The sequence below is a fragment of the Mesoplodon mirus genome (genome assembly GCF_964341445.2).
Source record: "Mesoplodon mirus genome assembly, chromosome: 19".
Lineage (NCBI taxonomy): Eukaryota > Metazoa > Chordata > Mammalia > Artiodactyla > Ziphiidae > Mesoplodon > Mesoplodon mirus.
The window spans coordinates 53,259,698-53,286,148 of record NC_138995.1 but is presented as its reverse complement, the minus strand read 5'-3'; the positions used below and the strand labels follow the sequence as shown (position 1 = coordinate 53,286,148).

The 26,451-nt window shown below is 51.8% G+C and overlaps 2 protein-coding genes across 5 annotated transcripts in view; one reads left to right on the top strand and one right to left on the bottom strand.

Annotated features, from left to right (window-relative positions):
* Positions 1-416: 416 nt before the first annotated feature.
* Positions 417-16,419, bottom strand: ITPKC (inositol-trisphosphate 3-kinase C). The gene is made up of 7 exons (XM_082607440.1): positions 15,022-16,419; positions 10,689-10,788; positions 8,569-8,782; positions 7,122-7,326; positions 4,842-4,943; positions 3,785-3,856; positions 417-1,879 (listed from the first exon to the last, which is right to left on the bottom strand). The coding sequence occupies exons 1-7, from the start codon at positions 16,180-16,182 to the stop codon at positions 1,676-1,678; spliced, it is 2,058 nt and encodes a 685-aa protein (XP_082463566.1). The 5' UTR covers positions 16,183-16,419; the 3' UTR covers positions 417-1,675.
* Positions 16,420-16,432: 13 nt separating this feature from the next.
* Positions 16,433-26,451, top strand: part of COQ8B (coenzyme Q8B) — a 23,460-nt gene continuing 13,441 nt past the window's right edge. For 3 of the 4 annotated variants that reach the window (XM_082607447.1, XM_082607449.1, XM_082607446.1), the window contains exons 1-6: positions 16,433-16,660; positions 18,009-18,084; positions 20,135-20,239; positions 20,376-20,495; positions 20,637-20,703; positions 22,774-22,851. In XM_082607447.1, coding sequence (XP_082463573.1) covers positions 18,082-18,084; positions 20,135-20,239; positions 20,376-20,495; positions 20,637-20,703; positions 22,774-22,851 — 373 coding nt within the window. In that variant the 5' untranslated portion in view covers positions 16,433-16,660; positions 18,009-18,081. The remainder of the gene's footprint in view (positions 16,661-18,008; positions 18,085-20,134; positions 20,240-20,375; positions 20,496-20,636; positions 20,704-22,773; positions 22,852-26,451) is intronic. The other variant, XM_082607448.1, reaches the window with a different exon arrangement.

The following is a 26,451-nucleotide window of genomic DNA, read 5'->3' as shown; positions in this document are numbered from 1 at the left end:
GGGAGGGGGGACAGGGAAAGAGAGAGAGCATTTAACGAATACCTATTGCATCCGTTCCGAAAGGGGAGGAACAGCTCTGTCTTGGTCACTGCTGTGTCCCCCATGCCCAACAAAGGGTTTTATTAGAAACTACAGTGTAGTGTTTGTTACCTACCCCAGCCCTGACACCCTGGTTGGCACTGTATCTGGCGCACTGTCCTGGGAGCCCTGGAGGACAGGGCTTGGAGTTGTCTTGGTCACCCCTGTGTCCCCTGCACAGAGCCAGGCACAAGAGTAGCAACTCAGTGAAGCGGATGAATGAACCCACCCACCCTGAGCCTGCCTCTACCCCAGACCATTATCCCATCACCCCACCCGACGCTAATGCTCCAATTACGAGCCTTGAGCCCACAAACCCCAGATGCAAAAGACAAAGGTGACTGTAAATGTGCTGTTTATTGGGGTGTCGTCACGGGAAGGCAGTGAAGCAGTTTTGCCTCCTGTTCCCCAGCGCTGCCCTGTCTAAACAACTACCTCTCATATAAATAAGTATAAAGATGGTCAGTAGAAAAGGAACGCATGTCCGCTGGAAGACCACGTTAGAGCTTTGGCTAAGGGGGGCGGGGGGCGCCTGTCCTCCCCAAGCCCAGCCTTGTGGGCCAGGAACCCAAAGTTAGGTGCAGGAGGAGGACAGAGGGGCTCTACCCACACCTCAGAGTGCTGGGGTCTTTGGTTTGGACCAGGTTGCAGGCCTACCAACCCTGCACAGCAGGCCCAAGCGGGGCCTCTTCACAGCAGAGGCCAGGGACGGGGCCCCTCCCGAGGAAGGCAGCTGCTTCCCAAGCCTGCTTTTCCCTTTTCCTTCTGAACGCCCTTCCTGCTGCCACAGTCCGCTAGGAGGAAGGAGACAGAAGAGGGTAAAGGGCAGGAGGAGGAAGTCCCGAGGCTGAGGCTGATGCCTGAGGAACGAGCTTGTGCTGGTCACAGTGCTGGCACGGGACGTGGCTGTGGTTTCAGTCGGCAGGGGGGTCAGCAGAGTTCTCCCAGGCGCAGGGCAGGAGCCCGTGGGGCCGAGGGCAGGTAGGACAGGGTGAACTGGGCCCTGCCCAGCAGTGGCAGCTCTCAAGTCAGTCCCAGGGTGCCACACCCTCAGAGCCCCTGTCAGCACTTGGAGGGACCCCAGATGAAGAGACTGGGCTGTAACTCTCCCGGGTGGGCAGACCAAGGGCTGCTACATTTGCTCACAAATGAGGTCTGGTTCTCGGGCCTGCGAGGGGCCAGCTCGTAGAGGGCGAGGCTGACGAGGAGGCCGAGGTTACATTCATCCATGTGACAGGCCTGAGGTCACGCCTGTGCCCTGCAGTACGTGCACTGTGTTCTCTCAGGGCGTGTGGTTTAGTTGTGGCCTCTGCAGCCCCTCAGAAGCCTTCCTGGCTGGTCAGGGGACCCAGTCTGGTTCTGACTCACCGTGGGACCCAGCCATTGCACGCGCCTCTCGGGCTCTTAACGACCTCCCTACCCCAGAGAGGGTGCGGTGCCACCTGACCGCCAAGGCCCCCTGCATCTTCTGCACTGGTCCTGCGTGGTGTGCAGTGCAACCTTTCCCATCCCTGGACTTCAGGCCCCCGTGCATCTCAGGGCCCCTCCAGCCACACGAGCACCATCCAATAAATAAACGTGATGGTGGGCAAGCAGGTCAGCTATGGGCCAGGCCCTGGAGGAGGCGAATCACGTTGTCCAGGCCCCAGAGGTAGCCATCCTCGCGGTTGCCCTCAGCCCAGGGCAGCCGGTGGCTGAGTGTCTGGTGGTCAGGCAGGGCCACTGTCTTGCCAAAGTCGATCATCCAGACCTTGGCCAGGCCGGTGTTGTCATGCACAAAGAGGAGGGAGCTGCCTACCACCTGCAGAGGGAGAGGCAGGAGGTTAGAGGGAGGGGTAGGCACTGGCCAAGGTTCCGGCCCCACAGACTGCTGGGCAGGGTGGCTGACGGCATGAACTTTGGAGCCAGGCTGCCTGGGTTCAAACCCTAGCTCTGCCACTTACGGCTGTGTGGCCTTGGGCAGGGGACTTAACTTCTCCTTATCTCTGTGTCCTCATATACAAAGTGGGAATAACGGAATAAGAGTACCATTTACCTCAAAGGTTGCTGTGCATATTATATGTGTGAATTAATCCACAGAAAGCTCTTAGAAGAGTTGCCCGTATAAACAAATGCAAAACACTGTTAACTGTTATCCTTTTTCAAGCTGGGGTACAAACTCAAATGCCCGCAGGATCCTGAAGCCATCAGGGGGCCTGGCGGGGACTGAGGGAGTGGATAATGCCTCCCCGCGGGAAGGGGCAGCAACCACTCAGCCCCAGCTGATTGCTGCTGGTGACACCAGGCAAGTGGCTTCCTTTGTCCGGCTCAGTTTCCTCATCTGTAGAATGGGGGTGATGGTAACTGCCCCGCCTCCTGGGGTCACTGCAGCATTCCACGTTCCACAGCTCACAAGCTGCCTCGTGGAGCTGGCCACACAGCCCTCCAGAGATACTGTTTTTTTTCTTTTTTAGTTAGAAATATATTCCTTCCCTTCATCTAACTCCAGGTTTACAAGCCTCTCCCTTTTTCTAGTCGGGTTTCAGACACCAGTGCTCCCAGAGAACCCGGATGACGGGGCAGGCGAGCAGGTGGCTGTCAGAAGAGGCAGACGCTGCCCAGCTCTGGATGGCTGTTGGCATGTGGCGAGCGGCCCAGAGTTACCACGTCTCTCTTGGTGTCAAGAGAAACTGGAAATCCCGATTTTAGTGTGAACTCTCATGTTTTCAATGTTGGCAACTAATTTTTTTAAATGTTTAGTCACCGGGCAGGTGAAACCAAACCTGAGGACATAAGAGGTGGGGTCCCCAGGCCTTCTCTCTGTGACTTGTGTGTAAAGCTCAAAGGCAGTAACAAGGGTGATAAGGGTGATGTTTGGTGAGAACAAACATGACCATAAAAGCTGGCACATACTGCAGGGTTCCTATGGGCTGGGCTTTAACTATATTAATCCACTTAACCTTCGTTACACCCATGTGGCAGGTGCTACTGTTACCCTGTCCTACAGGTCAGGAGACAGGCCTGCGGAGCTGCTGCCCAGGCTCAGGTGGCTGGGATTTGAACACAGGCTGGCCTGACGCCCAGATCGATGCTCTTTCAGAAGTCAGTGATACCAGGAAAGAGAGGACAGAGGGGCTTGAGGGGGGAGGCGGAAGAACTTGGAGACAGACACAGTGACGTCACCACGGACTTTCTGAGACAGCCCCAGAGAGATGAATGTTTCCAAAGAGACACAGGCTGCGGAAAGGAGAGAGAGGAAAGGGGAGTGGGGAGAGCCACCAAATGAGGAAGGCAGGTAACAATAATTGTAAATAATCATGGGTATAAAATAATCACAAGAGCTACAAGTCAAGAGCACTTCTGCGCTCCTCATGGCGCTCTGCATTTGCTCATCTCCCGCCTCAGCAGCTCTGTAAGGAAGGTACTTTTGTTCCTCCCCACATTAGGAGGAAACTGAGGCCGGAGAGGGTAGGTCATATGCCTAGGGTCACCCAGCAGAGCCAGCCTTCATCCCAAGGCCACCTGGCTGGGGTCCATGCTCCTAACTGTCCCACCTCCCTGAAATCCCTCGTGCTGCCTACCCTAAAGAAGCAAACCCCCAAACTCGGGGCTTCCTTTTATAGCTTTGGCCTGTGACCCTGTTGGTGGTTTCTGCTGGGTACCACCTGGACCCCGACACTCCCCCTCACACAGGGCCCTCTGTTCCCATGGGGGCCGGGGCTCGCACCTCGTGGGTCTTGAAGAAGGGGGAGTTCTCCAGAGCTTCACGAAGTTCTTCTAGGCGTGCCACATACTGCTTCTGTGCATGAGAGGGAGGATTTCTTGGTTAGCTTATGGACTTTGTGGGTCCTTACCCACCTTGAGATCTGACCTCATCCCATACCCACAAAGGAGTAGGCATACCCCAGCCAGAATGGGATAAAGGGGGCCATGGGGAAATGGGAGGTGGAGGGGGGGCAGGGGTTGGATGCATCAGGGTGGCACAGACAAGAGTGTGGTTGGGGACTTCCCTGGTGGCACAGTGGTTAAGAATCCGCCGGCCAATGTAGGAGACACGGGTTCGAGCCCTGGTCCGGGAAGATCCCACATGCCACGGAGCAACTAAGCCCGTGCACCACAACTACTGAGCCTGTGCTCTAGAGCCCATGAGCCACAACTACTGAGCCTGTGTGCCGCCACAACTACTGAGCCCGTGTGCCACCACAAGAGAAGCCACCGCAGTGAGAAGCCCACACACCGCAACAAAGAGTAGCCCCTGCTCACTGCAACTAGAGAAAGCCCGTGTGCAGCAACGAAGAGCCAATGCATCCAAAAATAAATAAATGAACACAATAAATAAAAATTAAAAAAAAAAAGAGTGTGGTTGGTAGATTACATGAATACCCACAATTCCTAGCAGCTCCTCCCACCAAGAGGTGGAGTCTTTCCCTTGTAATCTAGTCTTGGTCAATGACTTGCTTTGGCCAATAGAACATGGCGAGAATCATGATGGCCATTCTGAGCCTAGCCATCGAGAGGCTTTGCTTTTTCACTTGTTTTCTTGGCCCGTTGCTTCCACCGTGAGAACAAGCCCAGGCTGGTCTGCTGGATGGAGCCAGGAGCCGAGACAGTGAGGCAGCCACCAGACATGAGAGCAGGGCCCTCCCACCAGCTGGCCTGATGGTGAGCAATGCCAGCCAGTGTCAGCCAACCTCGGCCCAAGGCAAAAGACTGTTGACGTGGGAGGAACAATGATGGTGGTGGTCCTAAGCTGCTAAATTTGGGGGCATAGGTGTCCCGCTCACCAGGATTGTGCGGTTCCCATCCACAAAGTCCTCCAACATCTTTGTCACCTCCTCCAGCTTCCGCGTCTTCTTGAAGTTAGTGTTGCAGGTCCCATCGGCTTTCTACAGGATGAGGGGTGTCATACCTTTTCCTTCCCACGCCCAACACCAAGCAGCCTCAGGCATTTCCAGGGGCCACCTACCCGCATCCAGGCTCACTCGCTGTTCAGGGGAAGCTAGCCCACCTGCCTAGCCCCAAGTCATATTCCTGAGCAACCAGTCCTTCAAGTCTAACCTTGAACCCCCTGGTTGAGCCAGTCTAGCCAAGTGGGCTTTGGAGCCGGGTGGATCTGGCTTTGAATCATGGCTCTGCTAACTCCTAGCTAGGTGGCGTTAAGCAAGTCACTTCACCTGCCTCAGCCTTGATTTCCTCCTCTGGAAAATGGGAATTGTGTTAGTATCTACCTCCTAAAGCTGGTATAAGGAGGAGGAGAGATTGGGTGTGTAGGATACACCGCACAGTGCCTGGCACATAGTAAGTAAGTACTCAGTAAAAGAGACTAATGTTATTTTTTGTCTGAGAGGGGCACAGAGAGCCCCGAGTCATTCTGCCATGCTGTGCCAGGTGCCCTGTAGGCAATGGTAACATGGAGGTAGCGGCACAGGTAACAGTACAGATGAGGGATGCGAATACGGGATAAGCTCATCACAAAGGGAGAGAAGAACAATGGAGCACAGGGAGTTATAAGGAGGTAAAGAGAGGGCCCTGAACTAGTCGAATGGAACTCAAGGAGGGCTTCCCAGAGGAAGTGAAATGTGGAAGGAGCCAGGAAAATGACTGGGAGTCAGTCACCCAGGGGAACAGGGGGAAAGTACTCCTGGCACAGGAAACAGCATGTGCAGAGGGCCTGTGGCAGGAGAGAACAGGACCCTTTCAAAGAAATGAAAGTGCTTCACTGTGCCATCTATAGGGGACTGTGGCACATCCACAAAGAGCTATTATAGAAGGAATAGGAAGGAAGAGAAGGAGGGAGGGAGGGATGGAGGAAGAGGATCTCCTATCTCTCTACGAAATGATATGGGAAACTCTCCAGGACTATGCCACCTTTTGTAAAAACGAAAAAGGGAGGAGGGACTTCCCTGGTGGTCCAGCAGCTAAGACTCCATGCTCCCAATGCAGGGGGCCCGGATTCAATCCCCGGTCAGGGAACTAGATCCCACATGCCGCAACTAAGAGTTCACATGCCGCAACTAAAAAGATCCTGCATACTGCAACTAAGACCCAGCGCAGCCAAGTAAATAAAATAAAAAATGGGAGGAAAAGGTAGTATATACAACTGTATTTGTCTGTATATACAGGAAGAAATATAAGAAACTGATAAAGTGGCTCCCCATGAGGAGGGGGTGGTGGAGGGACAGAATGGGAAGGACGGCAACAGGGTTGGGAGAGAGATTCCTCCTCTACACCCTTCTATAATATTGTTTTGACTTTCAAGCTGTGTGAATAGCTATTCAAACAGTTAGATTTAATTTACAAAAAAAAGGAAGAAAGGGGCTACCCTAGTGGCACAGTGGTTAAGAATTCGCCTGCCAATGCAGGGGACACAGGTTCAAACCCTGGTCCGGGAAGATCCCACATGCCGCAGAGCAACTAAGCCCGTGCGCCACAGCTACTGAGCCTGCGTTCTAGAGCCCGCGAGCTACAACTACTGAGCCTGCGTTCTAGAGCCCATGATCCACAACAAGAGAAGCCACCGTAATGAGAATCCCGCACACCGCAACGAAGAGTAGCCCCTGCTCTCTGCAACTAGAGAAAGCCCGCGCACAGCAACGAAGACCCAACGCAGCCAAAAATAAATAAATAAAATAAACAACTTTTGAAAAAAGAAATAAAGAAGAAAAGAGAACATTTTTCTCCATAAGGAAGAAAAAGCCCCTCCAGCTGCTGTGCTGGATGATGGATCAGAGGAGGTGAGACCAGCATCTGGGAGGCCAGGGAGGCTGAGTCAGGAGAAGATGCGGCTGGACTAGGACAGGGTCTTGGTCTTGGGGAGGGGAAAGAAGATGGAATCAAGAGACCTTCAGGCAGATGGATAAACAAAACTTGGTCTGTGATAGACACAGGGGTAAGAGAGAAGCAGGAGCCCTCCTAGTGCATCTTTCCATCCTCTGCAGTCTCCCGCTCTCTCTCCAGATCTTGCTTCTTTCCTGCTTTCTCTGACACCCTGGTTCCTTGGGAAGCCCTGCCTCAGATCTAGCTCTTAGCTCTCTACAAACAGGCTAGCAGCTCCTGGCCCTCACCTTGATGCCCTCGATCCGGAAACCCAGGGTGGAGGTCGAGCTCACGGTCTCCCTCCACTGCATGTAGCGGGGCTTGGTGACTGCACCCTGGGCATGTTCCTCGGGGGTGGGGGCCCCAGGGTCCACAGCCACCATCTTCTCATACATGTCCTTCCGGGGCCGGGGCCGTTCTCGCGCCTTCACCAGCTCCTCCTCCAGGTAGGTCCTGGGACACAGAGGATATAACAAGGGAAATTATGAAGAACAAAGCTGGAGGACTTACACTCCCTGATATCAAGGCATGTTACAAAACTACAGCGTGGCACAAGAATAGACAAATAGATCAATGGACCAGAACAGAGTCCACAAACACACACATGTACATTCACCCAATTTACGACAAAGAAGGCACCACAATTCAGTGGGGAAAGGGCAGTCTTTTCAATAAATGGTGCTAGGTCAATAGGATATCCATATGGCGGTGGGGAGAGGGGAATGAATCTCGATCCCTACCTCAGACCATATACAAAAATTAAATCTAGGTGGATTGCAGATCCAAATGTGATAATTAAAACAAAGCTTGTAGAAGAAAACATAGGAGAAGACCTTTGTGACCTTAGAGTAGGCAGATTTCTTAAACACAAAGCTACTAACCATAATGAAAAAAATTGACAACCTGTACTAAATTAAAAGTCCTTCTCGGGACTTCCCTGGTGGCACAGTGGTTAAGAATCTGCCTGCTGGTGCAGGGGACACGGGTTCAATCCCTGGTCCAGGAGGATCCCACATGCCGTGGAGCAACTAATCCCATGCACCACAACTACTGAGCCTGCGCTCTAGAGCCTGCGAGCCACAACTACTGAAGCCCGCATGCCTAGAGCCCGTGCTCTGCAGCAAAAGAAGCCACCGCAATGAGAGGCCCGTACACTGCAGCCGCAACAAAGAGTAGCCCCAGCTCACCGCAACTAGAGAAAGCCCACACGCAGCAACAAAGACCCAACGCAGCCAAAACTAAATAAATAATTAATTAATTAAAAAAAATACTTCTGTTTATCAAAAGACGTTAAGAGAGTGAAATGGGAGAGTTGGGGTGTGTGTGTGTGTGTGTGTGTGTCTCCAGCAAAGGACTTGTATACAGAATATATAAAGAATTATTTATAATAAAAAGAAAAAGAGAGACCAGTAGAAAAATGGGCACTTTTCAAAAGAGGATATGCAAATGGCCAATCAATGCTCAAGTTGTTTGGTCATCAGAGAAATTGAAATTAACACCATAACTATTCACCAGAATAGTTAAAAGTAATAAAACAGGTAATACAAAGTGTTGATGAGAAGACAGAACAGAACTCTCATACACTGATGGCGGGAAACGATGCTGGTACAACCGCTTTGAAGATTGGCTTGGTGCTATCTTCAAAAATGTCCCCCCGACCCTTCACCTCTGCCCCATGGCTGCCTCTGAACCTACCTGCTGCCCATCTTGCAGTCCATGATGGAGGGGTTCTCAAAGTCTGCCAGGAGATCTTCCATCTGGTTGAAGGCCTGGCCATCCTGCTGCACCATGCCATAGTAGGCTGGCACGAAAGGTCGCAGGGGGTCGCGCATCAGCTGCTCCAGGCTGCGCTGCTCATACTGACAGAAACGCTTTAGAATCCAACCATCCTCTCCTGCCTGGAAGTTCCCTATGAGCAGCAGTCAATGAGAGGGTCAAAAACTGAATGAGCAAGAGAATCCCCCCACCTCCTGTAGGTGTCAGGTCCTGGCCACCATCATCTTGCCTGACCCTTCCGCAAGACTTTCTCTCCCTACCAGCAATTCTCAAAATCTTGGCCAGAGGTGGTGAAGGAAGGACCTAGTTCTGCATTTTGTTTAAACAGAGTCCTGTTCACAGCACACTGTGTCCTCATTTGTTTTGTAATTTTGGATAATGAGCTCTCGATCAGCAATGGGAAGTTTTGTGAGATCTGAGTCAAGAGCATGACTCTCCAAAGCAGATTTGCATTTGCTTCTGCCTGGAGTCCCAGAGTGCTAACAATCAGGGCCTTGTTCATTTAAAAATCTGGCATTTTGTGGGCCATGCAGATAGTGTAGATTAGAATTACAAATTCTTATTGAGGCAGATAGTATTTTCAGATTATGTTTTCCAAAGATGGCTGCAAAGTAGCTCATGTCCCACATGCTCTTCTAGAATTTTGCCACTCCCATCAAGAAGTGGAATCTAATTCTTTTCCTCTTGAATCTGAGAGGGCTTATGGCAGAAGCAACACTGTGACTTCAGATCTAAGTCATAAAAGGAGATGCAGGTTCCACGTTGTTGGCAGAGACACTTGCCTTTCAGTCCTGAGCTACCATGTAAGAAAACTGATTATTCTGAGGCTACCATACTGTGAGGAAGCCCAAGCAGCTACACACAGAAGTCACATATAGGCGTTCCAGCTGGCAGCCCCAACTGAGAACCAGCCAACAACCAGCATCAACTGCCAGGTGTGTGAATGAATGAACCTCCGAAGGTCTCCAGCTTGCAGCCTTCGAGTTGTTCTAGCTGAGTTCCCAGATATCACGGTGCAGCAACAAGCCAGCCCTGCCATGCTCTGTCTGAATTTCTGACCCGAAACTTATGAGTGTAATCAAATGGTTGTTTTATTCCACTAAGTTGTTTGTTTGTTTTTTTAAACCACCACTAAGTTTTGAGTTTTTCATTTTTGGTATTTTTTAAACTCAGCAATAGTAACTAGCATACATACAGATGGCAGGCCTGTGTTTACAGTTTTAGGGGGCCTTGCCTTTCTCTGACTCAGTTCTAAGGATGAACAGGCAGATAAATTCCCTTCCTGCCTCCCTTTGCTGGTGGGTACAGTTGGTCTAGTCCAGCCCACAGCCTGTTTTTGTAAAAAAAGCTTATTGGAACACAGACACACTCACAAGTTTATATATTAACTATGGAGGCTTTTGTGCTGCAACAACAGAGTTGAGTAGTTTATAACTATTATCTAGCCCTTTACCAAAAACGCTAGATTCTAGGCCTTGTGCTATTATGTGCTAAAGAGATTGTGCTAGGTCCTGGGGAAAAAAACATTATAGCTGTTGTTTATTGGGGGCCTACTCTGCTCTGGCCACAGGGTGAGGACAGGCACTGGTAATTGCCATTTATGAGGGGTCTGTCTCTCAATCTCAATATACATTTTGATTTTAACCCTTTAGTTTACCCTGCAAGGGAGGTATGATTATCTCACACTACAGATGAGGACACTGAGCCCAGTGAGGGAAAGTGACTTGCCCAGGGTCATCCACAAACAGAGAGCGGAACTCGGATTTGAGGCCAGGCCCATCTGTCCCCATGGTCGAAGATTTGCCCCCTGCCACCGGGATAACAGGAAACAGCCCTCCATCCTGATGTATGAATGGCCCAGCCCAGGCCTAAGCACTTCCCATAAAAGCCCCATGAGCTGGAGACTGTCACCAAGCCCATTTTACAGATGGGGGAACTAAAGTACAAACGGCAGTTCCTTCCCCGCCCAGGGGTCTCTGCCCAGCCCTCTCTGCCCAGCCCTGCCTGTCGCCCACCCACCCTTCTCCCGCCGCGCTCACCAGAGTGTCCAGACAGCTGGACCCAAGGGTAGTGTTTTCGGAAGGAGACCATGAAGGGCGAATACTTCAGCACTGTCTTCAGCTTCTTCCACGGTTTGTTCTGTGTGGGGCAGAAAGGGGTCAGGGCTAAGGACGGGGATGCAGGGGGATGGCGCTGCTGCCATGAGAGGGAACCAAGGTGGACCTGGGGTCCTTAGGGGGGCTTCCTGGGATCCCTGGGCCCAAGCTTGTTGTGGTGAGCAAAGCTCACTGACTTCAGCAATCACAAACTCCCAAGAGGCCTCAGAAAGGCAGAGAAGAGTCTCTGGCCATTTGTCTCGGTGTCATCACTTTGTATCTGTGTCTCTCTGTCTTTCTCGAAGGAGTAGAGATAGGCTAGGTTGTGTTGCAGTCACCAGCAACTCCCAAATCGTCCCCCGACATATATACACCAAAAAGGTGGAAGCCTGCTGTCCCTGAATTAAGTCAGACCTTCCAGGGAAAATGATAAAGGCAGGAGTTGATGAATGGAGGCCGAACCACAGAGAGAGACAGAAACAGAGACAGATGACAAAGTGATGACAAAGACAGACAGGGACAAAGATGGAGACTGCAGCAGTCATGACAGCTGCTTACCAAATAGCTCCAGCCTGTCCCCCTACCAGGGATATCCTTGCCCTCTTGAACTTAGCTTTGGCCAATGAAATGTGAGCAGAAGTGTCACTTTTGGGTGGAAGCCTTAAAGCCAACGAGTGACTCTCCATGTTCTTTTCCCTAGTGTAGAAAGGGGTGGGGGACTGTAGGAAGAGAAACAGAGGCTGAGTGAAAACAGCATGGAGCAGGGCCGCCTCACCCACCACTGACCCACGGTCAGTGTGAAGTAGGAACGAAAATAATCCTTTGTTGGGAATTCCCTGGTGGTCCAGTGGTTAGGACTCCGTGCTTTCACTGCCAAGTGCCTTGGTTCAATCCCTGGTTGGGGAACTAAGATCCAGCAAGCCTCGGGGCCAAAAAAAAAAAAATCCTTTGTTGTTCCAAGTCACTGAGTTTGGGGGCTGTTTGTCACTATAGCAAATCCTGACCTCTTCCAACTGACACAGAGATAGGCACAGAGTTACTAGAAGAGAAAGAAATATAGAAAGACAGAATGGGAGACACAAAGTAATGACAGAGAAAGAAAAAGAAACATAGATGCAGAGAAAAACAGAGAGAGAGCAACAAAAAAACAGAGAAGCAAACAGAAAACAAGGATTTAGTTGTATCATGTGGACTCAAGCAAGAGCTTCTTGAGACCTGGTTACTGCCTGATTCATTGCATTTGCATATGCACGCACACGCACGTGTGCACATGCGCACACACACGAATATCTTCTCTGATCCAAGCACACAGCAGGCCCTTAGCAAGGATCGGGAGAATGAGTCCTCTCCAGAGAAAAAAGCTATGTGGCTCATCTCCCCCCACCCCGGGGTCAAGGCCATGTTCTCTCCTACCCGCCAGAGCCCAGCTACCTAGCAGACATCTAATGGATGGTGGGAAGGTCAAACACAGGCAGGGGTTGGACTGAAGGATTCAGGAAGGGCTATTCCCTCCCCTCTCCAGCTGCCAGCCGTGGAGAGGAGGTGATGAATAAAGGTTCCTGTTTACTAAGCACCTGGAACATTCCAGGCACAATGACAAAGGCTCAGTGTGCCATAACCTACGTAATCCTAAAAACACAACCCCAGGAGGACTGCTGACTGTGTTACAGAGGCGGAAACAGAGACTCAGACGGGTGAAGTCACCTGCTTAAATCACACAGCATGGTGCTGGGGTTCTACCTCTGGTCTGACTCCACTGCCCTGGGCTTATCCATTACAGCCCTGCTAGATTACAAGCCTTGAGGGCAGGGACTGGGGTTGTCATGGTTACAACTGTGTCCCCTGCCATGGCCTGACACACAATAGGTGCTCCAAAAATGTAGCTTGGGTTGAAAGAGGTTGATTAAATGTCTTTTTTTTTTTTTTTATCATAAGCAGGTTCATTATCTTCTCTCTCTCCTTTCTTAGATCTGATGGTTAATCTGGGCTTTCTCAGGTGGCTTCATCATGGCCTCAGCTCACATCTCCTCCTCCTCCAGGAAGCCCTCTCTGATACCCCAGGTCTGGCCAGTCACCTTCTTTAGACTCCCACAACCCTCTGGGCTTCCCCCATCCCAGCCCTGAGCACTCTGAGCTGTCACTGCCTGGCGATGGGTCTGTCTCCTCCACCGGCCTGGGAGCTCCATTCGGGCAGTGTCTGGGTCACTATTGTGTTCCCAGCAAAGCCAACATGGGGCCGAACACAAATTCGGGACCCTGGGACTGTCTGTTGTCTGATTAGGAGGACAGGATGGATGTGAGAAGGAAGGCAGGTGGGGGAGGGGGGAGAAAGTAGCTGGGCCTTTAAGGTCAGATGGGATTTCAAAATGAAGCAAAAAGGAAGCGAGGGGTATCCTGGGTGGTGGGAACAGCTTGAGCAATGAGCGGAGGCAGGACGGCTGCAACATGTTCAGGGAACAGTGTGTACTTCAGCTCCCTTGCAGCAGCAGAAGGGATCAGGAGGGGAGAAGGGAAGCTGAACGTAGAAAGGAGCCTGGAGACAGGAAGCTGTGACACAGGACTGAACTCCTGATGGCTATCAGGCAGGCCCTGGGGAGCCATGGAAGACTCCGGAGCCGGGAACGTTCAAGTTAGTCAGAGCTGGGTCTTGGAGGCAGATTCTAGGGGATGAGGAAACACTGGAGACAGGGAGGCCTGGGAGGAAGGCAAGTTAGGGACGGATCCACAAACTGCAGGGGTGAAAATGACTGGGTTTTCAACTAAGCCAGCACTGAGTTCGAATCCAAGCTCTGACCAGACGTGGCCAACTCTAAGCAAGTGACCTCACTTCTCTAGGCCTATCTCTGTAAAATACAGATAATAATAATCCCAATCTTATAGTGCTTTTATAAGGATTCAAAGAGTTAACACACATATAGCACTTGGAAAAGTGTCTGGTATTCAGTAAGGGTTTGAATCTCAGCTCTGTGTCTTCCAAGGTCTGTGACCTTGGATGAGTCTCTGTACCTCAGTTTCCTCGTCTATAAAATGGGGATCATAGTATCTACCACATAGGGCTGCTGTGAAGATTAAGATGAGTTAATATAAGCAAAGAGCTTAGCACAGGGAATTCCCCGGTGGTCCAGTGGTTAGGACTCTGTGCTCCCAATGCAGGGGGCGTGGGTTCGATCCCTGGTCGGGGAGCTAAGATCCTGCATGCCTCGGAGTGTGGCTGAAAAACATAAAATAAAATAGAAAGCTTAGCACAGGGCTGGGCATGAGCGAGTGATAGCTGTTATTTTTGTTTCTTCATTCACTCCAGCTCAGCTGCTCTGAGATGCCAAGGAGATGAGGGAGCAGGCAGAGGGAACAGCAATGGCAGAGAGCCCCAGAGGGTCAGCGCCTCGGCTCCGGCACAGGCAGGCTGGGGCAGGTCTATCTCTTACATCTGTGGCCACATGTGTGAGCACGTTCCTAAAGGGAAGCATGTGGGCTGAGGGGGGCTCAGGGCAGATTCCAGCCAGGGGCCCCAGGACAATGGGAGGACCCAGCAGGCAGACCCACCAGAGGCTCTCACACCTGCCTATGCTCTGACCCTCCCTCCCTGAACCTGCCCTGACGGCTTTCCTGATCCACCAGAGAACCGCACCCAAGCTGCGGATGAGGGTGGAGGATGTAAACAAGAGTGTGCAGGAGCACCCTGGGGAGCTGGGGGGCAACGCAATGGGGAGATGGGAGAGTCCCTGGCCAGGCTGGGGGGGTCCCTTAGCATTTTGGGTTCACACAGCTCTTTGAGAATCTGATAAAAGCTGGGAGCTCACTCCCTACAAAAGTGAATGAGCTAAGGGGTGGTGAAGGCTGATGACCCTTTAAGGCAGCTACAGGCCCCAGACTTAGAAAAGTGGGGTAGAAAGTACACCCTTTCTGTCTGCCTAAACTAGTGTTCTTTAGAGTTTGGGGTCACAGACTGTGATCCAACAGAAGTCACAGACCCTTGCTGCAAAAACATGTGTATACACACACAGATTCACACAATTTCAGGGATTCCTGGGTACCATGAAGTTGGCCAGGGGCCATCCATTTTAGACCCCAGGACTGGAGGCAGTGGGTGAAGGGAAATGAAGAGAATTAGCAAGAGGCTGCCTGGAGAGGGTTAGTAACCCTGCTGTCGGATGGAAGAGGTGCCTGGAGATGAAATTGCTGGTGGAGTTCTAAAGAACTTCTCAAAGGAAAGGCGGGGGCGGGGGATACGGGATCTGTGGGGATGTGGCTCAAGGGCAGGATCGGTCCCACTCACCCCAGACCTGTCCTCGGGGTCGCTGGAACCTCCACCCCCGGCCACCACGTCATCCTCAGACTCGTCGAAAGAGGAGGCAGAGGAGAAGCCTCCACTGCCCCCTTCAATCTGGGAGTGGGGTCCCACTGGCTGAGCCTCAGGCTCGGGGGTTTCAGGAGTGATGATGAGGCGGGGCACAGGGGTCAGGGGGCAACACTCCTGGTGAGAGTACAGGTGAGTCACCAACTCCCCGTGTTCTGGTTCCTCTAATGAGCCATCTTGGTTGGGCTCCCCCAAAAGGCAGTCTGTCCCAGGCTCTGTCTGGGGTCCATGAGTATCTTGTGTCTGGGGTCCATCAGTGCCAGGCTGTGGCCAGAAGCCATCAGTATCTTGTTGTGTTGGGAAACCATCGATGTCAAGCTGTTTCCAGGTTGTTTCCGTATCCTGTTGTATCTGGGAGCCGTCAATGTGCTGCTCTGTCCAGAGGTCTTTGGTATCCTGTTGTGTCCTGGAGCCATCAGTGTACAATTCTTTCCAAGAGCCATCAGCATTTGGCTCTGTTGAGAGAGAGGCCCCTTCTGGCTGAGTCCGGACGCTGGACCTGTTCTGGTGGGTCCAGAGGTTATCAGCCCTGGGCTTGGCCCTCTCTGGCTGGGTCTGTGACCCATGTATTTCTAGCTCTGCCCAGGGCCCATCAACCCCTTGCTGTGCCCAGAGGTTAGCCCTCTCTGGCTGACACTGGAGGTCAGACCTGTGTGGATCAGTCCAAAAGCCATCTGTCCTAGTCTCCATCCAGTCATCGGCTGTCTCCAGTTCTGACCAGTGGCTGCTTCTTTCTGGATGTGTCTGGAGGATGGACCTGCCTGGCTCCGTCTTTTGGCTGGGCCGCTCCGTCCCCGCCCCGGAGCCAGCTGCTTCAGGCTCAGCCTGTCCGTCGGTCCCCGACTCAGGCCCGAGGCCGGCCCTCTCGGGCTCGGTGTGGAGGTTGGACTCCTCGGTCCGGGCCCGGGGACCGCCCCTCTCCGGCTGCCCCGCCGGGCCCCCTGCGCCGGGCCCAGGTCGTTGCTGCCCCGGCTGCCGCCGCCGCCCCCCTCGCGTCGCCGCCAGTCCCATGCGGGCTGTCCCCGGCAGCTCCCCAGCCTCCGCCTCGCTCAGGTTTCCCCGGCACGGGCAGCGCCTCATGCCCGCTCCCTAGGTTCGGGATTCGACCGGGCCCAGCCCCTCCTGCCCCTTTAAATCCCGCGAGGGGTGTGGCTGGGGAGCCCCAACTCGCGGGTTCCGGCCAGCGGAGCTCCAGCCCGCCCAGCCAAGCAGGGGTTAACCGATACTTCCCCCGCCCCCCCCCCGCCCACAACTCCCGGGGAAGGCCCCGAAGCCCCGCCTCGCCGGACGTGACGTAAAGGGGTATGGGCCTTGTCTGGCCCCTCCCGTCTCCATTCGCGCGGTGAACCGCGAGCGCCTGGAGCATGGTGTGGGGCGCCGGGATCCTGGTCCCGGATCAGTGGGGCCCCTCGCAGCACCCTCGCAATTAACCCTACCTCCCCACACCCTCGAGTGACTAGGTTAGTCTCCCTATAACCCCCGGCGACGAGTCCAGCAGCGCGCCCATTCTTCACGCAGCGCCGGGAAGGACTGTCGAAGAGTTGGGAATTCCACTTGCGTGAGTTCGAGACCCGCCTCTGCTAGTTCCTAGCTGTGTTACCTTGAACGAGTGACTTCCTCTCCCAACCCCCTGCCCCAGCCCCAGACTCAGTTTCTCACCTGTAAAATGAGGATACATTATATTACTTTATTGTTTTGAAAAATGTGTGTTCAATGCCACAAGAGCCAGTCACTTTTACCAACTGGGAAACTGAGGCCCAGAGCAGTAAAAGAATTTGCCTAGGGTTAAATGACGGGCAAAACCAGGGGGTCTTAATCTCTGAAGCTACAACGCCTGGTTTCAAATCTTGGCTCCAGCACTTACTTCTTGGATGACCTCTCCCAACAGACTTGTCTCTTCAGAGACAGCAGCATTTACATTTGTATACGTGCTTGTATAATGCCAGGAGCTGTACTTACCTCTTTACACCCAAAATCTTGTTAGGTAGGGATGATCATCATCCCCATTGCACCGTCAAGGAAACAGAGGCACAGAAAGGCAAAGCGGTGAGTGAAGATCACACATCTAGGGAATTCTGACAGTCCAATGGTTAGGACTCTGTGCTTCCACTGCAGGGGGCCTGGGTTCGATCCCTTGTCGGGGAACTAAGATCCCGCAAGCCGCCTGGAGAGGCCAAAAAAAGGGGAAAAAAAAATCTAAAAGTAGATTTTAACTTTGGCCCATCTAATCCAAAATTTGCATCTTTGGTCACTATTTTTTAAAAATATTTATTTATTATTTTATTTATTTTGGCCAAGCCAGGTCTTAGTTGCAGCATGCATGCGGGATCTATTTCCCTGACCAGGGATCAAACCCCGGCCCTCTACATTGGGAGTGCAGAGTCTTACCCACTGGACCACCAGGGAAGTCCCTTTGGTCACTATCGAGTGATACAACTTGATTTTGAGGCTGGGGGTGTTGGAAGAAGAGCCGGAAGTAAGAATATTTTCTGTAAATCAGTCCTGCCTCTGCTCAGAATCCTCAGTGGTTGCCATTCTACTCAGGAAAAAAAACCACAGTCTTCACCGTACCTGAGCTGGCTCTGCTTACCTCCCAGACCTCATCTAATCCTTGTCCCCTCACTCTCTCTGCCCATTGGCATCTTTGCTATTTCTCTGAGATATCTTCCAGCACAGGGACTTTACACTGGTTGTTCCCTCTGCCTGGAACATTGTTTCCTCAGCTATTTCAATCGCTCCTTCCGGTATTTACTCAAACGATGTCTCCTCAATGAGGCCTTTCCTGACGACCCTATTTAAACGCACACTCTTCCCTCTTCTCCCTGCCCTTCCCTGGTTTGTTTTTTCTCTTTAACAAGTGTCACCTTATTACATATACTTATGTATTTTATTGTGCCTCTCATCAGAAGCCAACACCAAGAGGGCAAAGATTTTTGCCTGTATTGTTCCGTGCTGTGTCCCCAGTGCCTAGAAAAGCATATGGTAAGCGCTCAATAGAAATTTTGAAAAGAATAGTTTTTCTATAAGAAATTTCTCTCATGTATAGAGCTCTTGTTCTGTACCAGCTCCGTGCCAACCTCTCTACAGACACTATTTCACTGCATCCCTTTCTCACACTGAGCAAGAGGGGATGCCATGGCCCCACTTTATAAATGGGGACACTGAGGCTCAGAGCTCTGCCAACCTGTAGTCTTTGCTTGTAGCCACCAGGCTATTTGATATGATCTCATGTATCTGATACCAGGCTTGGTACCATGAGTCAGCCCTGTAGGATAAGTTATTGTCATAGGTGCTTTTTATATATTTTGCCCCCAAGAGTGAGCTGCCACCTAGCTCCTGAGTCAGACCCTTGTGTCTGGAAGAGTACAGGGGGTGGTTTCTGTTTTGAAACAGTCACCTGGAAAGGGGCGTTGGGCACAGACCCAGGGCTCTAAAATGAGTCATCTCTTTATAGACCAATGGGAAGTCATAGCAGGTCCCCCTAATGCATCATACATGCTGGGAAGCTGAGATCCAGAAAGTGTTGAGGCTCTTCTGAGGTCATGTAGCACAGGGACAGAGACAGGGAGGTCTGATTCCTGACAAAGGGGGTTAGACAGGGTTTGGGAGAGGAAGTTCTGTGTGGGGAGTGTCATATCCTCTCTCCCAATGGTGGGAGAGATGTCCCAGCCAGCTGCTTCTATTCCAGACTGAGAAGAGGGGTGAGTCAGTTTATTGGGGGGGGGGGAAGCAGGCTTTAAGCCTGTCCTCCCTTCCCCAACAACAACACACACACCCAGATGGGCTGGGAGCTGGTTTTCTGGGATGCCAAGGCTCCTGAGTCAGCACTGGGAATCTTGGCTGAGTGTGTTCTGGAAAATGTCAGGCCTACAGGAAACAAAGGGCTCCCACTCACACCATCCTGCAGGTGGGCGGGGAGCTGAGAGAGCAGGGTGTAGGAGGGAACAGGGGCCCAGTGTGCAAAGGGCTGGGTGTGAGGGGGTTTATGCACACCGAGGGAAACAGTTGGTGAGCAGGGCAGGGGGGTTATATGTGCAAGGGAGGAGGTTGGGTACCAGGATATGGGTATTTGAAGCTGAGGGTGAGTGTGCAAAGTGGAGGGGCTCCATGTGAAAGGGAGATGTTTGCTGGGAAGATGTGTGTTCAAAGGAGAGATGTTGAGCCTACTAGGGGTACAAATAAGGAAAACGGAGGCTGACAAAATGTTCGCGCAAAGTTGAGGTGTGGAGTTTGTAAAGGAGAGGAATGTTTGTAAAATAGACGTGTAGGAAACTAAAAGGTCCGCCGCGGACAAGGCACTTTGAAGTGAGTGGAAGGGCACAAAGTGGCACGTGAGCGCTTCGGGGCCGTGGCCCAGCCCACCCTACCCTACCCTTAGGCCGTGGCCCAGCCCACCCTACCCTACCCTTAGGCCGTGGCCCAGCCCACCCTGAGGCCCTACCTCTGGCCCCACCCCCTCACATACAGCGTTGCTTATTTTGTGCCAGTCAGCGATCTGCTCCTCCGTCATTCGCTAGATGACCGGAGGGGGCGGGCATGAGAGGAAGACTGGAAATGCAGGAGCCGCCCCCCCCCGCCCCCACCCGCACGCGTAGCTGACCCAGAGCCGGGGAGTGGGTGCTTAGCAACCGGGGGAAGTACCCAGTAATGGGGTTGGTAGGGGGGAACGCCGGAAGAGTTGTGGGCGCCTAGCAACCGAGGGGAAGGCGGTGCCTAGCAACGACGGGGGTGCTCAGAGGAGTGGAGAGGTAGCCCTGGAGGATCTGTGGGTGTCTAGCAACAGGGGAGGACCCTAGCAACGGCGCGGAGTGGGACCAGGGGAAATTGGTTTGGAGAGGTGTTTGGGAAGAGCTATGGGTTCTTAGCAACGAGAGAGGGAACCAGGCGAAACTGGGGGCCTGTTAACAAGGGAGGAAGTCTTTGGTGGTGGGAGTCTTAGGGTGGACACGGAGGAATGTGAGGCAAAGACGGGCAAAGCAGGGAGGTCAGTCCCACAATTCCTACCCGAATAATCCCTCCTCTTCTCCCCCAGACAATGTGGCTGGAGGTGGGGGGCCTACTACGGGGGACCTGTGGACAGTGGGGCCGGACTACTGGTCTGCCTTGTGGGGCCCTGGGGCCTGGGCCCCTCTGCTGGGTAAGAGGCTGGGGAGGGGTCTCCAAGGGGAGGAGGCTGAGGGAGGCTTCAGGGAGTCAAAGGACAGGGAGGGGTCTAAAAGGGCCAGGCCGATGGTACGTCCTCCACTCGTTACCGGTGTTCACGTCTCTTGCAGGGGCCATGTGGGGGTCCTTGGACCCAAAAACTTCACCAGGATGGGCCTGGCAGGGGCCTGGGTGAGGAGGATATTCGCAAGGCACGGGAGGCCCGGATCAGGAAGACACCCCGGCCCCAGGTATCATTGCCCCACACCCAGCAACACCCCATGAAGGCAGTTGGCCTCCCGAGCTTGGGGAACGGTGTGGTGGCAGGTTGGTTGGACTTCCTGGGTGCTGTGTCCACCTTTTCCCACTCAAACCTTCTCCCCGTTTCCCAGCTGAGTGACTGTTCTCGAGAACGCAAGGTGCCCACCTCCCGCGTCAGCCGCTTGGCCAACTTTGGGGGTAGGTATGACTGTGGGAGATTGTGACCTAGATCAGAGGAGGTGACATTTACACAATGAAACAAGGGAGAGAGTGGATCAGAGACAGAGAGAGGAGGGAGATATGAAAAAAGAATGAAGGCAAAGTCCTGTAGAACCAAGAGAAATAGAGAGGAATGTTGTGTTTATTGAGAACTTGGAATGTGCAGGGCCCCATACACATGTGGTCTCTGCACTGAATCAATGAGTGTTTGTTTCTGTTCTATAGATGAGGAAGTGGAGGCTAAGGGAAGTGAAGTGACTTGACCCCGGGTCATGCAGCAGGATTATTCAAACTTCAGGTCACAACTTGCATGAAATAATTTTCTTTTAATTATTTATTTACTTATTTATTTATTTTTGGCTGTGTTGGGTCTTTGTTGCTGCGCGCAGGCTTTCTCTAGTTGCGGCAAGTGGGGGCTACTCTTCATTGCAGTGCGTGGGCTTCTCACTCTAGTGGCGTCTCTTGTTGTGGAGCACGGCTCTAGGCGTGCGAGCTTCAGTAATTGTGGCACATGGGCTCAGTAGTTGTGGTGCACGGGCTTAGTTGCTCCGCAGCATGTGGGATCTTCCCAGACCAGGGCTTGAACCCATGTCCGCTGCATTGGCAGGTGGATTCTTAACCACTGCACCACCAGGGAAGCCCTGCATGAAATAATTTAGCAGGTTGCAATCAGCATTAAAAAGAAGAATGGAGGACTTCCCTGGTGGTGCAGTGGTTAAGAATCCGCCTGCCAGTGCAGCGGATACAGGTTCAAGCCCTGGTCCGGAAAGATCCCACATGCCGTGGAGAAACTAAGCCCGTGTGCCACAACTACTGAGCCCACGTGCCACAACTACTGAAGCCCGCGCACCTAAAGCTCGTGCTCCCCAACAAGAGAAGACATCGCAATGAGAAGCCCACGCACTGCAACGAAGAGCATCCCCAGCTCGCCGCAACTAGAGAAAGCCCGCACACAGCAACGAAGACCCAACACAGCCAAAAATAAAAGAAGAAGAATGGAAAATATGTGTACATGTAGAGTAAGGGAGAGTCTTGTTTCATGAAGCATTATATATACATCGGTCTCTACCAGTTATAATGCAAATGTCTTCTTTACTGTGGATCACGGTTCAGGTTTTAAAGATACCAATTGAAGGAGTCAAATACACTGGTTAGAGCTTTGGCACCAGGCTGCGCGGGGTTCAACAGGTGCTTCTGCCGCATCCTCACTTTGTGACTCTGGATAAGTTACTTAACTTCTCTGAGCCTCGATTTCCTTTTCTGTAAAATGGAAGTTTTTCTGTAAAATTTCTCTCATGAGGGTGTGAGGACAAAATGAGTCAATGCATAAAAGGCACTGGGAATGGTTCCTGGCGTGGAGAAAAGTGCTCAGAAAATGCCAACTATGATTATTTACAGAGATGGTGACAGTGAAAGAGGCAGAGTGACTCGTGATGTCTTTAAGGACAAGGAGACAGAGGAGGCAGAGGAAATCAGAGCCTAGACAGACATGCCGGGTGGACGGAAGGGCAGAGATGGAGAAATAACTGACTTAGAAAAGGAGAGGTGAGCATGAAGAAGAGGAGATGTGGACAGAGAAACAGCAGTCATAGGAAGACAGAGAGTCCTGGGGGGATCATTTCGGGGCCTTCTTACCCATGGCTGCACACTAGAATCATCCGGGATGCTTAAAAGAAAAAGAATTCTGAGGCCTCATCTCAGGCCAGTTCAACCAGAACCTCAGTGGTAGGGCCTGGGCATCGTATTTACAAAACCTCCTCACTTGACTCCGTGTGCAGCCAGGGGTGAAAACCATTAACCCGGGAGACAGAGACAAGGAGAGAGGGATGGAGAAAGAGGTAGTCTCACCTCCAAGGGAACCTCAAGCAGGGAGAGTGTGAGTAAGAGACTGATTGGTAGACAGAGGGATGCAAAGAGCTGACTACAAAGAGTTGGGAGACAGGTGTACATAAAGAGAGAGAGGAGCGAGGGTCAGCAGGGTGGGGAGGGGGTGGGGGAGGAGATCTCCCCAGGGCAGACGGGCACTCAGGCTCCTCTCTCACTCCCCAGGACTGGCTGTGAGCTTGGGGCTGGGAGCGCTAGCTGAGGTGGCCAAGAAGTCCCTGCCCAGAGGACGTGTACAGTCAGGTACGTGAGCCACGCTGTCTGGGGTCCACACCCTGGCTTTGCTGTGTGACCTGGGGTAAGTGGCTTCACCTCTCTGAGCCCCAGTTTCCTCAACTGGAGAATGGAGCCGATGATAACGTAGCCACCTCTTAGGGTCGTGGTGGAGTGCTCAGAACAGGGTGAAGCTGCTGTCAGGATGGTGTTGAGTAGAAGCAGGTCATGAGAGAAAAAAATGTAAGCCATCCAGAGTTGAGTTCTTAACTGTGACCAGGAGAGGAAGTGTGAAAACAGGAGTGCCGGTGAGGGTCTGTGGACAACAGAGACGGACTGGGCTGTGTAGAGATCAGCATTGTGGGTACGATTCCGCAACATGTCGATGTTTTGAAACAAAAACGGGTGGATATTCTAGATGAAAAAGAGACTAGAGAGATAATAACTGACAAATGAAATGTGTGAGCCATGGTTGGATGTTTGAAAAGAAAATAACTATAAAAGACTTCTGGGTGGGCTTCTCTGGTGGCGCAGTGGTTGAGAATCTGCCTGCCAGTGCAGGGGACACGGGTTCGAGCCCTGGTCTGGGAAGATCCCACATGTCGCCGAGCAACTAAGCCCGTGAGCCACAACTACTGAGCCTGCGCATCTGGAGCCTGTGCTCCGCAACGGGAGAGGCCGCGACAGTGAGAGGCCCGCGCACCACGATGAGGAGTGGCCCCCGCTCGCCGCAACTGGAGAAAGCCCTCGCACAGAAACAGAGACCCAACACAGCCAAAAATAAATAAATAATAAATAAATTTTAAAAAAGAGAGAGAGAGAGAGATAGAAATCTAAACACTTTAATAAAAAAAAGACGACTTCTGGGGACGATTGGAAAAATCTGAATATGACTGAGTAGTAGGTATTCAAGAATTAGTGTTAATTTTCCTGGGTGTGGTGTTGGCATGGTGATCATGTAGGGGATTATTCTTTTTTTTTTTTTTTTTTTTTTTTTTTTGCTGTACGCGGGCCTCTCAACTGCTGTGGCCTCTCCCGTTGCAGAGCACAGGCTCCGGACACACAGGCTCCGCGGCCATGGCTCGCGGGCCCAGCCGCTCCGCGGCATGTGGGATCTTCCGGGATCGGGGCACGAACCCGTGTCCCCTGCATCGGCAGGCGGACTCTCAACCACTGCGCCACCAGGGAAGCCCGTAGGGGATTATTCTTATTCACACAAGTTGAGTGCAAATCAGTCAGCAAAACTATTGGTCAGCGTCTGGGTACACATGCACAGATAAAGTGGGTGAGGCAGCATGTTAAAACATTGAATCAGGTGTGCAGGTATTCACGGTGCTATGAATCCGGTCTTTCTGTCTATTTGGATCTTTTTCAAAATAAAAAGTTGCGAGTAGGGCTTCCCTGGTGGCGCAGTGGTTGAGAGTCCGCCTGCCGATGCAGGGGACACGGGTTCGTGCCCCGGTCCGGGAGGATCCCACATGCCACGGAGCGGCTGGGCCCGTGAGCCATGGCCACTGAGCCTGCGCGTCCGGAGCCTGTGCTCCGCAATGGGAGAGGCCACAACAGTGAGAGGCCCGCGTACCGCAAAAAAAAAAAAAAAAAGTTGCGGGTAGGTGGAGGAACAGGCTTTAGGGTGAGGCCAGACTGAATCCACACCCTGCTCTGCCACTTCTGCGCTGTGTGCCCCGAGGGCCAGGCACAGTACCTCTCTGAATCTCTTGCTTCCTCATTTTGAAAATTAAGGCATTGGTAGTTCTTACTTCCTGGGGTGTGTGGAGGTTCAGCCAGAGAATCCACAGAGACACTTAGAATTCTGCCTGGCACAGGCTGAGCCTTCAGTAAAGAACTCAATAAGTGTTTTATGAAATAAGTAAAAATAAACACTTTATTGAATAATATAATTTGTATATAGAACTGTGCACATATCATAAGTGTATAGCGTGGTTCATTTTCACAGAGTGGATGCATCTGTGCACCCAGATCAAAAAACCCTAGACCAGTAATTCTCAAACTTTTTGGTCTCAGGATCCCTCTACACCCTTAAAACTGAGGAATGGATAAACAAGATGTATTATATCCATACAATGGGATTTCATTCAGACATAAAAAGGAATGAAGGGGCTTCCCTGGTGGCGCAGTGGTTGAGAATCTGCCTGCCAATGAACGGGACACGGGTTCGAGACCTGGTCTGGGATGATTCCACGTGCCATGGGGCAACTGGGCCCGTGAGCCACAACTACTGAGCCTGCGCGTCTGGAGCCTGTGCTCCGCAACAAGAGAGGCCGCGACAGTGAGAGGCCCACACACCGCGATGAAGACTGGCCCCCGCTCGCCGCAACTAGAGAAAGCCCTCGCACAGAAACGAAGACCCAACACAGCCAAAAATAAATAAAAATAAATTTATTTATTTATTTATTTATTTATTTATTTATTTATTTATTTATTTTTGCGGTACGCCGGCCTCTCACTGTTGTGGCCTCTCCCGCTGCGGAGCACAGGCTCCAGACGCGAAGGCTCAGCGGCCATGGCTCACGGGCCCAGCAGCTCCGCGGCATGTGGGATCTTCCCAGACCGGGGCACGAACCCGTGTCCCCTGCATCGGCAGGCGGACTCTCAACCACTGCGCCACCAGGGAAGCCCCCAATAAATTTATTTTTTAAAAAAAGGAATGAAGGACTGATCCATGCTATCGTGTGGTTGAATCTTGAAACACTATCCTAAGTGAAAGAAGGCAGAGACAAAAGGCCACTTTTTTTTTTTTAAGGCCACATATCGTATGATTCCATTTATCTGAAATGTACAGAAGAGAGAAGTCTACAGAGACAGAAAGTAGATTAATGGTTTCCAGGGACTCAAGGGGAGGCGGATGCGGAAAATGGGAGCGGGTAACTGCTAACAGGTTAGCAGTGATGAAAATGTTCTGAAATTGATTGTGGTAATAGTTGCGCAACTGAATATACTAGAAGCCATTGAACTGTGCACCTTAAAATGGGTGAATTATATCATATGAATTATATCTCAATAAAGCTATTACAAAATAGAATGAGAACCCCAAGAACTTGTTTATGTGGGGTTGTATTTATGGATATTTGCTGTATTAGCGATTAAAACTGAAAAAAATTTTAAACACAAGAATACACACACACACACACACACACTCTCTCTCTCTCTCTCTCCATCGGCCGTCAGAGCGCAGGCAGCATCACAGGTCACAGCTTCTAGAAAACTCCACCGAACAGTTGCGGGTGAAGGAGAGTAAAAACGGGCAAATAACATACGAATGTTATCATGAAAATAGTTCTGATCGCACAGACCCTCCTAAAGGGTCTCAGGGCGCCCCCAGAGCACACTTGGAGAATTGCTGCCCTTGTTCTCCAGAAGCTCTTCTCGTGCTGCATTCTGGTACCTCCCCCCTCATTAAGGGTCACCACTGTCTTGGCTTCTGACCCCCTGCGATTAGTTTTGTCTGTTTCTGCTCCTTTATACGCATGTAATCAGACAGTGTATTCTCGTACGTGTCTGGTTTGTTTTGCTCAGCATTCTATTTGAGAGACGCATCCATGTTGCTGTGAGCAGTTGTAGGTTGTTTATTCAACACTGTAATAGTCACCCTGTGACTATTCCACAGTT